The following is a 12,706-nucleotide window of genomic DNA, read 5'->3' on the forward strand; positions in this document are numbered from 1 at the left end:
ACACTTTAAAAAATTACGAGAATAAAGTCGTAATATAAGGAGACTTTATTCTCGTAATTTTCCCAAAAAAACCCAACATTTTTTTCTCTTAGTCCGGCCCTAATACTCCGTCGTATTCATGTATGTATCAAACATTTATTAATGACTGATGGGGAATTAGTGAATGTGAATTGGAGACTAATTATGAGTCAGAATATGATCAGCATGTAAAGAGTTAAACTGCTTTTAAAGTGTTTTATGACTCTGATGAAGCTGAAACACGCTGGTCTGTTAATAAAGGGGGGCTCAGGTCTCTACACTGAGCAGGGGGGGGGGGGGGGGGGGGGTGGCTCAGGTCTCTACACTGAGCGGGGGGGGGGGGTGGCTCAGGTCTCTACACTGAGTAGGAGGAGCAGCGGTAGGTTAACCTCAGGTCTCTACACTGAGCGGGGAGGGGGGGGGGCTATGAAGCCTAATGATGCCAAAAGTAAAATGACTCACACTACCAAATTATAACAGTTTATATGTTGTTCTACTTTATTTATGTGATACAGGATTTGTGCAATTTACTTTCTACTGAATTCCTTTTATCTGACTTCTTATTTTGTTGCTGTAACTTTTAGAGGATCAATAAAGTTTTTTCTTATCTTATAAAAATCACTTATAAACACGAGTCCAGCCAGTGCCACCTTCAGAACAAACAGACGTCTCCATCTCTACTTTAAACCACATTAAGCGTCAGTGTCTCTCTACTGACCCGCCTTTATAACTCCGTCCTGCTTTACTATCCTCCATGAGACCAGAGAGCAGACTGTAGCTCAGCACAGAGAGCTGCAGGCTGAATGACAGTTGTGGTGAGGAGGTTTTGCAGTTTGCAGACCTCGGCGGAAATTAAGAACTTCTGCTACACAAAAAAAGCAACAACAGAAAGAAGAGAAAACAGCTCAGATCACAGAGAGCAGGCGGGTAAATGTGTGTTTCCGCCGCCGAAGCCTCAATAAAGCCAAACATGAAACAGTGTGAAGTTAAATAAGTCGTATCATCTGCTGAGAGGCGCTGCAGAGAGGACAAACCACAGCGCTGAGGCTCACTTTACTGTGGAGTCTACTGCCATCTAGTGGCTGGAACAGGGAACTGCAGGACGGAGACCAGGAACAGCTCAACAGGACTTTAAACTTCATTCAAAGGCCAGAAGGGACAGAAGGAAGGAAGGAAGGAGGGAGGGAAGGAAGGAAGGAGGGAAGAAAGGGACGAAGGACAGAAGGAAGGAAGGAGGGAGGGAAGAAAGGGACGAAGGACAGAAGGAAGGAAGGAGGGAGGGAAGAAAGGGACGAAGGACAGATGGAAGGACAGAAGGAAGGACAGAAGAAAGGAGGGAGGGAAGGAAAGAAGGAAGGAAGGAAGGAAGGAAGGAAGGAAGGAGGAAAGAAAGGGACGAAGGACAGATGGAAGGACAGAAGGAAGGAAGGAGGGAGGGAAGAAAGGGACGAAGGACAGATGGAAGGACAGAAGGAAGGACAGAAGAAAGGAGGGAGGGAAGGAAAGAAGGAAGGAAGAAAGGGACGAAGGACAGAAGGAAGGAAGGAAGAAAGGGAGGAAGGACAGATGGAAGGACAGAAGGAAGGAAGGAGGGAGGGAAGAAAGGGACGAAGGACAGATGGAAGGAAGGAAGGAGGGAAGAAAGGGACGAAGGACAGATGGAAGGACAGAAGGAAGGAAGGAGGGAGGGAATAAAGGGACGAAGGACAGATGGAAGGACGGAAGGAAGGAGGGAGGGAAGAAAGGGACGAAGGACAGATGGAAGGACAGAAGGAAGGAAGGAAGGAGGGAAGAAAGGGACGAAGGACAGATGGAAGGACAGAAGGAAGGAAGGAAGAAAGGGACGAAGGACAGATGGAAGGAAGGAAGGAAGGAAGGAAGGAGGGAAGAAAGGGACGAAGGACAGAAGGAAGGAAGGAAGGAGGGAAGAAAGGGACGAAGGACAGATGGAAGGAAGGAAGGAGGGAGGGAGGGGAAGAAAGGGACGAAGGAAAGAAGGAAGGAAGGAAGGAAGGAAGAAAGGGACGAAGGACAGATGGAAGGACAGAAGGAAGGAAGGAGGGAGGGAAGAAAGGGACGAAGGACAGAAGGAAGGAAGGAAGGAGGGAAGAAAGGGACGAAGGACAGATGGAAGGACAGAAGGAAGGAAGGAAGGAGGGAGGAAAGGGACGAAGGACAGATGGAAGGACAGAAGGAAGGAAGGAGGGAGGGAAGAAAGGGACGAAGGACAGAAGGAAGGAAGGAGGGAAAGAGGGAAGAAAGGGACGAAAGACAGATGGACGGACAGAAGGAAGGAAGGAAGAAAGGGACGAAGGACAGATGGAAGGACAGAAGGAAGGAAGGAAGGAAGGAAGGAGGGAGGGAGGGAAGAAAGGGACGAAGGAGGGATGGACAAAAAAGCAACAACAGAAAGAAGAGAGAAAACAGATCGGATCACAGAGAGCAGGCGGGTAAATGTGTGTTTCCTCCGCCGAAGCCTCAATAAAGCCAAACATGAAACAGTGTGAAGTTAAATAAGTCGTATCATCTGCTGAGAGGCGCTGCAGAGAGGACAAACCACAGCGCTGAGACTCACTTTACTGTGGAGTCTACTGCCATCTAGTGGCTGGAACAGGGAACTGCAGGACGGAGACCAGGAACAGCTCAACATGACTTTACACTTCATTCAAAGGCCAGAAGGGACAGAAGGAAGGAAGGAAGGAGGGAGGGAAGGAAGAAAGGAAGGAAGGAAGGAAGGGACGAAGGACAGATGGAAGGACGGAAGGAAGGAGGGAAGAAAGGGACGAAGGACAGATGGAAGGACAGAAGGAAGGACAGAAGAAAGGAGGGAGGGAAGGAAAGAAGGAAGGAAGAAAGGGACGAAGGACAGAAGGAAGGAAGGAAGAAAGGGACGAAGGACAGATGGAAGGACAGAAGGAAGGAAGGAGGGAGGGAATAAAGGGACGAAGGACAGAAGAAAGGAGGGAGGGAAGGAAAGAAGGAAGGAAGAAAGGGACGAAGGACAGAAGGAAGGAAGGAGGGAGGGAGGAAGAAAGGGACGAAGGACAGAAGGAAGGAAGGAAGGAGGGAGGGAAGAAAGGGACGAAGGACAGAAGGAAGGAGGGACGGAGGGAAGAAAGGGACGAAGGAGGGATGGATAAAAAAGCAACAACAGAAAGAAGAGAAAACAGCTCAGATCACAGAGAGCAGGCGGGTAAATGTGTGTTTCCTCCACCGAAGCCTCAATAAAGCCAAACATGAAACAGTGTGAAGTTAAATAAGTCGTATCATCTGCTGAGAGGCGCTGCAGAGAGGACAAACCACAGCGCTGAGGCTCACTTTACTGTGGAGTCTACTGCCATCTAGTGGCTGGAACAGGGAACTGCAGGACGGAGACCAGGAACAGCTCAACAGGACTTTAAACTTCATTCAAAGGCCAGAAGGGACAGAAGGAAGGAAGGAAGGAAGGAGGGAGGGAAGGAAGGAAGGAAGGAAGGAGGGAAGAAAGGGACGAAGGACTGAAGGAAGGAAGGAAGGAAGAAAGGGACGAAAGACAGAAGAAAGGAAGGAAGAAAGGGACGAAGGACAGATGGAAGGACAGAAGGAAGGAAGGAGGGAGGGAATAAAGGGACGAAGGACAGATGGAAGGACAGAAGAAAGGAGGGAGGGAAGGAAAGAAGGAAGGAAGAAAGGGAACGAAGGAGAGAAGGGAAGGAAGGAAGGAAGGAAGAAAGGGACGAAGGACAGAAGGAAGGAAGGAGGGAGGGAAGAAAGGGACGAAGGACAGATGGAAGGACAGAAGAAAGGAGGGAGGGGAAGGAAAGAAGGAAGGAAGAAAGGGGACGAAGGACAGAAGGAAGGAAGGAAGAAAGGGCATGAAGGACAGATGGAAGGACAGAAGGAAGGAAGGGAGGGAGGGAATAAAGGGACGAAGGACAGATGGAAGGACAGAAGAAAGGAAGGAAGGAAGGAAGGAAGAAGGGACGAAGGACAGATGGAAAGGACAGAAGAAGGACAGAAGAAAGGAGGGAGGGAAGGAAAGAAGGAAGGAAGGAAAGGGACGAAGGACAGAAGGAAGGAAGGAAGAAAGGGACGAAGGACAGATGGAAGGACAGAAGGAAGGAAGGAGGGAGGGAATAAAGGGACGAAGGACAGATGGAAGGACAGAAGAAAGGAGGGAGGGAAGGAAAGAAGGAAGGAAGAAAGGGGACGAAGGACAGATGGAAGGACAGAAGGAAGGAAGGAAGAAAGGGACGAAGGACAGATGGAAGGACAGAAGGAAGGAAGGGAAGGAAGGAAGGAAGGAAGAAAGGGACGAAGGACAGATGGAAGGACAGAAGGAAGGAAGGAAGGAAGGAAGAAAGGACGAAGGACAGATGGAAGGACAGAAGGAAGAAGGAGGGAGGGAAGAAGGAAGGAAGGAGGGATGAAACTTCATTAAAGGGCCACATACAGACCAATATGATCTGATGTGGGCCGGATCATTAAAAAGATGGAGGGAAGGAAGGAAGGAAGGAAGGAAGGAAGGAAGGAAGGAAGGAAAAGGAGACAGGAAGAAAGATGGAAGGAAGGAGGGAGGGAAGAAAGATATGATGAACGGACAGAAAGATGGATGGAAAAAAGGGAGGAAGGACAGAAGAAAGAAAGTAAAGAAAGATGGAAGGACAGGAAGTGATGGAGGACAGGAGTGATGGAGGACAGGAGTGATGGAGGACAGGAGTGATGGGATGGAGGACAGGAGGTTCCCTTCCTTCCCTCCTTCCTCCCTCCATTCCTTCCTTCCCTTCCTTCCTCCCTCCCTTCCTTCCCTGATGAAACATGAATCACTTTCCTGTCTGGAAAACTCCAAAAAACCTGATTCACTCCTCCCTCCCTCCCTCCCTCCCTCCCTCCCTCCTCCCTCCCTCCCCTCCCTCCCTTCCTTCCTTCCTTCCTCCCTCCCTTCCTTCCTTCCTCCCTTCCTTCCTCCCTTCCTTCCTCCACTTGTCTGTCTGGAAAACCCCCCAAACACCTGATTCACCTTCTGATCATCGTGTCTCTTCTGACTTTAATAAAGTGGGACAGAATGTGTTCCTGTAGCTCACATGTGTTCAATCCAGCGTCAGTGGACTGAGCAGAAACGTCCGCGGGCAGTTTAGTCTTTCCTCATTAAAGCCTCCCAACGTTTGCCTGTTTGTCTCCGAGTCTGCAGCCGAGTGTGCAGCCGAGTCTGCAGCCCAGTCTGCAGCCGGTTAGTCTGCAGCCCAGTCTGCAGCCGCTAAAGATTAACCGGCGGCCGCAGCAGCAGAGCCACTTCCTGCTGAGGGGAGCGCCACGCCGCCTGTTAACAGTAACGAGCCTTTAAACCAGCCTCAGACTCTCAGAGGAGATGAACAGCAGCTGGCAGCCATCTTTCTCCCTCCCCTTCCTTTCCTTCCTTCCTTTCCATCCTTCTTCCTCCCATCCTTCCTTCTTTCTCCCTTCCTTCTGTCTTCCTCCTTCCCTTCCTTCCTTTTCCATCCTTCTTTCTCCCTTCCTTCTTTCTCCCTTCCTTCCATCTTCCTCCCTCTCTTCCATCCATCCATCCTTCTTCCTCCCTTCCTTCCATCTTCCTCCCTCTCTTCCATCCATCCATCCTTCTTCTTCCTCCCTCCCTTCCATCTTCCTCCCTCCCTTCCTTCCTTCTTCCTCGCCACGCCGCCTGTTAACAGTAACGAGCCTTTTAAAACAAGCCTCAGACTCTCAGAGGAGATGAACAGCAGCTGGAAGCCGAGAGACAGAAGTCATTTCAAGACACTTTCCATCTTCCCTCCCTCCCTTTCAGCCTTTCTTTCCTTTCCATCCTTCCTTCCTCCTTCCTTTCCTTCCTTCCTTCCATCCTCCTCTGAAATTATGTCCTGATCACAATCCTGCAACCCTTTAAACATTTAATGACTGCCTTCCTCCTTTCCTTCCTTCTTTCTTCCTCCCTCCCTTCCTTCTTTCTCCATTCCTTCTGTCTTCCTCCCTCCCTCCCTTCCATCTTCTTCCCTCCCTTCCTTCCTTCCTTCTTCCTCCCTCCCTCCCTCCTTTCCTTCCTTCGTTCCTCCTTCCTTCCTTCCTTCCTCCTTCCCTCTCTCCTTCCCTCCTTCTGTCCTTCCTTCCTTCCTCCTTTCTCCCTTCCTTCCATCCATCCATCCATCCTTCTTCCTCCCTTCCTTCCTTCCTTCTTTCTCCCTTCCTTCCATCTTCCTCCCTCCCTTCCATCCTTCCTTCTTCTTCCCTCCCTTCCTTCCTTCCTTTCCATCCTTCTCCCTCCCTTCCTTCTTTCTCCTTCCTTCCGTCTTCCTCCCTCCTTTCCTTCCTTCTCCTCCCTTCCATCTTCCTACCACCCTTCCATCCTCCCTTCCATCCTCCCTTCCTTCCATCCTTCCTTCCTTCCTCCTTCCCTTCCTTCCTTCTCTCTCCCTCCCTTCCTTTCTTTCCATCCTTCTTCCTTCCTTCCTTCCATCTTCCTCCCTCCCTTCCATCCTTCCTTCTTCTTCCCTCCCTTCCTTCCTTCCTTTCCATCCTTCTTCCTCCCTTCCTTCTTTCTCCCTTCCTTCTGTCTTCCTCCCCTCCTTTCCTTCCTTCTTCCTCCCTTCCATCTTCCTACCACCCTTCCATCCTCCCTTCCATCCTCCCTTCCTTCCATCCTTCCTTCCTCCTTCCCTTCCTTCCTTCTCTCTCCTCCCTTCCTTTCTTTCCATCCTTCTTCCTTCCTCCCTTCCTTCTTTCTCCCTCCCTTCCTTCCTTTCCATCCTTCTTCCTCCCTCCTTTCCATCCTTCTTCTTCCCTCCTTCCTTTCCATCCATCTTCCTTCCCTCCCTCCTTACCTTCCTTCTTCGTTCCTTCCTCCTTCCTTCCTTCTCTCCCTCCTTCCTTCCTTCTTCATTCATTCCTTCCTTCCCCCCTCCCTCCCTCCTCCCTCCCTCCTATGATACGAAGGTTAAACGCTGCATCACAGATTGTTCCAGCTGTTCTGTTATTCACCTTTTTCCTCGTAGTCATGAGGTGAAGACACATCGTTACCCGTCGATGATCTGAAACTAAAGATCTATTTTCTTTTAACTGAAGCAAAACAATCTGTCAGAGAAGTTTCAGCATGTCCAAAAACCTTCTGGCCGAGATTTTTTATTCCAGAGGTTAAAGAAGACGGATGTTTTTCAGTGTAATAAAAAGGTGAAGCAGCTTCTCAGACAAACGTCCTCTCACTGTTTCACTTTGTTTCTGGAAAATCTGATTAACCTGTTAATACACGCACCTAGTTTTATGTTGTTAGCCTAAACGACATGCCTAAGATATGAGACTCAGAGATGTGTCTGGTATCAGTGGAAAGGAAACACTCTCAGGATTCTTGTAAAAAAAATAACAGTCATGAGCGTCTTTCTCCCTCCCTTCCTCCTTCCCTTCCTTCCTTCTTTCTTCCTCCTTCCCTTCCTTCCTTTCCATCCTTCTTCCTCCCTTCCTTCTTTCTCCCTTCCTTCCATCTTCCTCCCTCTCTTCCATCCATCCATCCATCCTTCTTCCTCCCTCCCTTCCATCTTCCTCCCTCTCTTCCATCCATCCATCCTTCTTCCTCCCTCCCTTCCATCTTCCTCCCTCTCTTCCATCCATCCATCCTTCTTCCTCCCTCCCTTCCGTCTTCCTCCCTTCCTTCCTTCTTCCTCACCACGCCGCCTGTTAACAGTAACGAGCCTTTAAAACGAGCCTCAGACACTCAGAGGAGATGAACAGCAGCTGGCAGCCGAGAGACAGAAGTTATACAACACGTTCCATCCTTCCTTCCTTCCTCCCTTCCATCCTTCCTCCCTTCCTTCCTTTCTATCCTTCTTCCTCCCTCCTGACTTACTGACAAAGAGCCACAGGTCTTGGCTTCATGCAGTCCAAATTTGGAGTCAAAAGACCAAAAGATGAATTTTTCAGAGTTATTTTTCAACAGGTATGTCCATGTGTTTTCCTCAGGTCCTTTTTGGAGACTCCAAATGGACACTTCGTTACCATGGTTACCAACGCTGTATAACCGCAATCAAACACCTATAACTTCACAACCCCTTTGCCTACAATCACAATCTTGGTCTCTAATGAAAGCTGACACCTTCAGGATCCCTGCTACTATTTGGATTTGGATGTCAGTCAATCTGGAATAGGATGACAGAAGCATTATCACAATAACCATCATTTTTTTTGTTTGGCCATATCTATCTATCTATCTATCTATCTATCTATCTATCTGTGTTTAAAACATTCAGAAGAACTTGTCGCGACCGTCCTAACATCCGACCCGTCCCTTTAGCGGAACAGCGTGCAATAAGAGGTTAAAAGCTGCATATGGGGGTTGAGCGTAGCTCAGCGGGTAGAGCACCGCCCCATGTGTTGAGGCTACAGTCCTCGCTGCAGGCGACCCCGGTCCTATCCTGCATGTCATTCTCTGCCTCCTGTTTCCTGTCTATCTCTACTAACCTGTACAATAAAGGCAAAAAGCCCAAAAAAATATATGCTTAAAAAAGCTGCATCTGAACCTTAAGCAGTTATTCTAGCAGTGAGGAATGTAGACAGTGAGTACCTGATATGGAGCAGTAGATGAGCTGCTGGTTGGCTCTGCTCAGCTGCTCGTATCCTTCCTTCCTTCCTCCCTTCCTCCCTCCCTCCTTCCTCCCTCCCTCCCTTCCTCCCCTCCTTCCTCCCTCCCTCCCTTCCTTCCTTCCTAGAGACAGTAGACAGTGAGTACCTGATATGGAGCAGTAGATGAGCTGCTGGTTGGCTCTGCTCAGCTGCTCGTATCCTTCCTTCCTTCCTTCCTTCCTCCCTCCCTCCCTCCCTCCCTCCTTCCTTCCTCCCTCCCTCCCTTCCTTCCTCCCTCCCTCCCTCCCTTCCTTCCTAGAGACAGTAGACAGTGAGTACCTGATATGGAGCAGTAGATGAGCTGCTGGTTGGCTCTGCTCAGCTGCTCGTATCCTAAACCCATCTGCTGGAGTTTCCCTGGAAGGTAGTTTTCTATCAGCACGTCACACACTCCTGCCAGCTGACACACACACACACACACACACACACACACACACACACACACACACACACACACACACACACACACACACACACCACACACACACACACACAAACACACAACTGAGTGTACAGTAAGTATAAAGTATAATCAGTGTGTTGTGTTCAGGTGTAATCAGTGTGTCGTACCTCCAGGATGATCTTGGCTCCTGCAGGATGCTTCATGTTCACAGCGATGCTCTGAAATCATATCAGAGAAATATAAGGAGAGGAGGAGGGAAGGGAGGAAGGAGGGAGGGAAGGAAAGAAGGAAGATAGGAAGGAAGGAAGGGAGGAAAGAGTGAGGGGGAAGGAAGGGAGGAAGATGGAAGGAAGGAAGGGAGGAAGGAAGAAGGAAAGAGGACGATACGAGGGTTAAAAAGACAAAAGGAAATGAGGTTTTAAACATTTTCTGCCTTCAACAATCAAACAGCTGATGAGTGTTTTTACCTTCTTGTTGCGGTTGACGCTGAGGAAGTAGGGAGGAAGGAAGGAGGGAGGAAGGAGGGAGGGAGGAAGGTGATCTTACCTTCTTGTTGCGGTTGACGCTGAGGAAGTAGGCGCTCTCTGTGCCGACAAACGGAGGACCCCAAGCTCTGGTGTCATCACCTGCACCTGCTCAACCAATCACACACCAGAACACCACAACACATGTGAGCAACACGAACACATTCTGTCCCATTTTATTAAAGTCAGAAGTGACTGAAACTCAGATACACGGAAGGAAGGGAGGGAGGAAGGAAAGGAGGAAGGAGGGAGGGAGGGAAGGAGGGAGGGAGGGCACAGGCAGATATTCACTGTACAGAACAAATATAACTGAGAGGAATAATAAGTCACCTGGTTTCTCCACCTTGATGACTTCTGCTCCGAGGTCTGCTAGAATCATGGAGGCGAACGGACCGGCCAGCACTCTGGAAACAGTTCAACAGGTTTAGTATCCTCGAGTCAAGGAAGGAAGGAAGGAGGGAGGGAGGGAGGGAGGGAGGAAGGAAGGGAGGAAAGAAGGGAGGAAGGAAAACCTTCCTGTCGTCCTCCCGGGTCAAATTGACCCCATCTGTTTTGACTGTTCCTTCCTTCTTTCCCTCCTCCCCTCTTTCTTTGCTTCCTCTTCCTTCCATCCTTCCTTCCATCCTTCTGTCCTCCCTCTCTCCCTCCTTACTCATTTCCTTCCTTCCTTCCATCCTTCCATCCTTCCCTCCTCCCTCTCTCCCTCCTTACTCATTTCCTTCCTTCCTTCCATCCTTCCATCCTTCCTCCCTCCCTCTCTCCCTCCTTACTCATTTCCTTCATTCCTTCCTTTCCTTCCTTCTGTCCTTCTTTCCTTCCCTCCTTCCTCCCATCCTTCTCTCCCTCCTACCTTCCTTCTCTCCCTCCCTCCTTCCTTATTTCCTCCCTCCCTCCTTTCGTTCCTCCCTTCCTGACTTCCTTCCCTGACTGGAGGACAACAGGATTAATACTAGTCCTCCAGGTTTCAGTCAGTGTGTCCCTTCCTTCTCTCCCTCCCTCCTTCCTTCCTTCCTTCCTTCCTTCCTTCCTCCCTCCCTCCCTCCCTTCCTTCCCTGACTGGAGGACAACAGGAAGGTTTCAGTCAGTGTGTCGGTGCTCTGTTGAGTCTCACCGTGTTAAATCCAGCACTCTGACGCCATCTAGTGGCCGAACCGGTTCTGCTGCTGGAATCAGAGAAGAAGAAGAAGAAGAAGAAGAAGAAGAAGAAGAAGAAGAAGAAGGAGAAGAAGAAGAAGAAGAAGGAGAAGAAGAAGAAGGAGAAGAAGAAGAAGAAGAAGAAGAAGAAGAAGAAGAAGAAGAAGAAGGAGAAGAAGAAGAAGAAGAAGGAGAAGAAGAAGAAGGAGAAGAAGAAGAAGAAGAAGAAGAAGAAGAAGAAGAAGAAGGAGAAGAAGAAGAAGAAGAAGAAGAAGAAGAAGAAGAAGAAGAAGGAGAAGAAGAAGAAGAAGAAGGAGAAGAAGAAGAAGAAGATTAATAAATACAGTTAACTCCTCACGAGAAAGCTTTAACCTTTGTGTTTCTTCTGTCCTTCCTTTCTTCCCTCCTTCCCTCCCTCCTACCTTTCCTTCCTTCCTCTCTCCTTCCTTCCTTCCTTCCTTCCTTCTTTCTGTCCTTCCTTCCTTTCCTCCCTCCCTTCTTTTATCTGTCCTTCTTTCTTTCCTTCTCTCCCTCCTTTCCTTACTGTTTTATGTAAAGCACATTGAGTTGCTCATTAAAATGTCTTATATAAATATAAATATAAATATAAATATAAATATAAATATAAATATAATTAAAGCTGCTTTGGTCATAAAAAAAAATCAATAACTATTGCCTGATATGAACTTTTATGGTGAAACAGTTTTCAGCCTGCGTTACAATGACCTGTGATTATAGTTTCCTGGAGGTTAAAGGTTGATATGATAAGATATAAAGATTTATTCCTTTATTACTCTCACTGTGAGGAAATGTTCTTTATCACAGCAGCACAGTGGAACATAGGAGCAGCAATACAATCCTTCCTTCCATCTGTCCTTCTTCCCTCCCTCCCTTCCTTCCTTCCTTCTTTATTACAGCAGCACAGTGGAATATAGGAGCAGCAATAAGGAAAAGAATAATAATAATAATAAGTACTAAAATAATAATAGTAAAAATATATAATACAAATAATCATGACATTATTTAGAGTAATGGTATTGAGTGCAGATTCCTTCCTTCTTTCCTTCTGTCCTTCCTTCCTTCCCTCCCTCCCTATTATATATCCTTCCTTTCTTCCTTCCTTCTTTCCTCCGTCCTCCCTTCCTTCCTTCTGTCCTTCCTTCCTCTCTCCTTCCTTCCTTCCTTCTTTCCTCCGTCCTCCCTTCCTTCCTTCCTTCCCTCCCTATATATTGCACACAATTTAAATAAGTAGTATACATAAAATACTAATTATATTTTTTATATTCTAATTTATATTATTATTAAAAAAAGACCAAATAACATATATGTAAGGATTTGTAATAGTTAGTGGTAGTTAAATCATTTCAAGCAGCAGTTACACCATCAGTGCGCGTGCGCGTGCAGCAGCGTGGCAGACCTGATGAAAGTTTATGAGAGCAGTGAAAGTGGAAAGTGAGAAGTGTGTGTGTGTGTGTGTGTGTGTGTGTGTGTGTGTGTGTGTGTGTGTGTGTGTGTGTGTGTGTGTGTGTCTGTGTGTGTGTGTATGTATGTGTGTGTGTGTGTGTGTGTGTGTGTGTGTGTATCGATCCCCGCTGAAGCTGATCAGCTGTGTTTTGTTGACATGGATTAGCAGCGTGCTCGGTAGCATGAAGCAGCTCCGTGGTGTCCGGTGCTCGGTGCTCGGTACCGGTACCTGTCTGTGTGACGCTCCGCCGCTGCTCACCGACCGGAAGCTTCACCGGGTGTCTCCTCTGCAGCACCGGAGACAAACCAACCGGACAGAAAGCAGAAACGCGGCTTTTAAACACTCTGACAGACGCAGACATTTTCACACCTGTTAGCGCCAAGGAGCACGAGCCGGAACTACACTTCCGGTATACGCTTTTCAAAGTAATAGGCAGGATGACTAAATTATTACATGGTGCTTTTATTTTTTAGAAGTGTTTGATTCTGTCAGTGATGGAAGTAATCAGATACTTTATTGTAGTAAAAGTAATGTAGTATGCAGTATTACAGTAAAAGTACT

The 12,706-nt window shown here is 48.0% G+C and overlaps 1 protein-coding gene across 1 annotated transcript in view; it reads right to left on the reverse strand.

The window, feature by feature from the left end:
- sugct (succinyl-CoA:glutarate-CoA transferase) overlaps positions 1–12,390 on the reverse strand; it is a 47,271-nt gene extending 34,881 nt beyond the window's left edge. Inside the window, 6 exon segments of the mRNA XM_053342774.1 lie at positions 8,899–9,019; positions 9,190–9,240; positions 9,569–9,654; positions 9,877–9,950; positions 10,658–10,709; positions 12,374–12,390. Of these exon segments, the coding sequence (XP_053198749.1) occupies positions 8,899–9,019; positions 9,190–9,240; positions 9,569–9,654; positions 9,877–9,925 (307 nt within the window). The 5' untranslated portion in view covers positions 9,926–9,950; positions 10,658–10,709; positions 12,374–12,390.
- Positions 12,391–12,706: the final 316 nt, after the last annotated feature.

This window comes from Scomber japonicus, chromosome 21, assembly GCF_027409825.1.
Source record: "Scomber japonicus isolate fScoJap1 chromosome 21, fScoJap1.pri, whole genome shotgun sequence".
Classification (NCBI taxonomy): domain Eukaryota; kingdom Metazoa; phylum Chordata; class Actinopteri; order Scombriformes; family Scombridae; genus Scomber; species Scomber japonicus.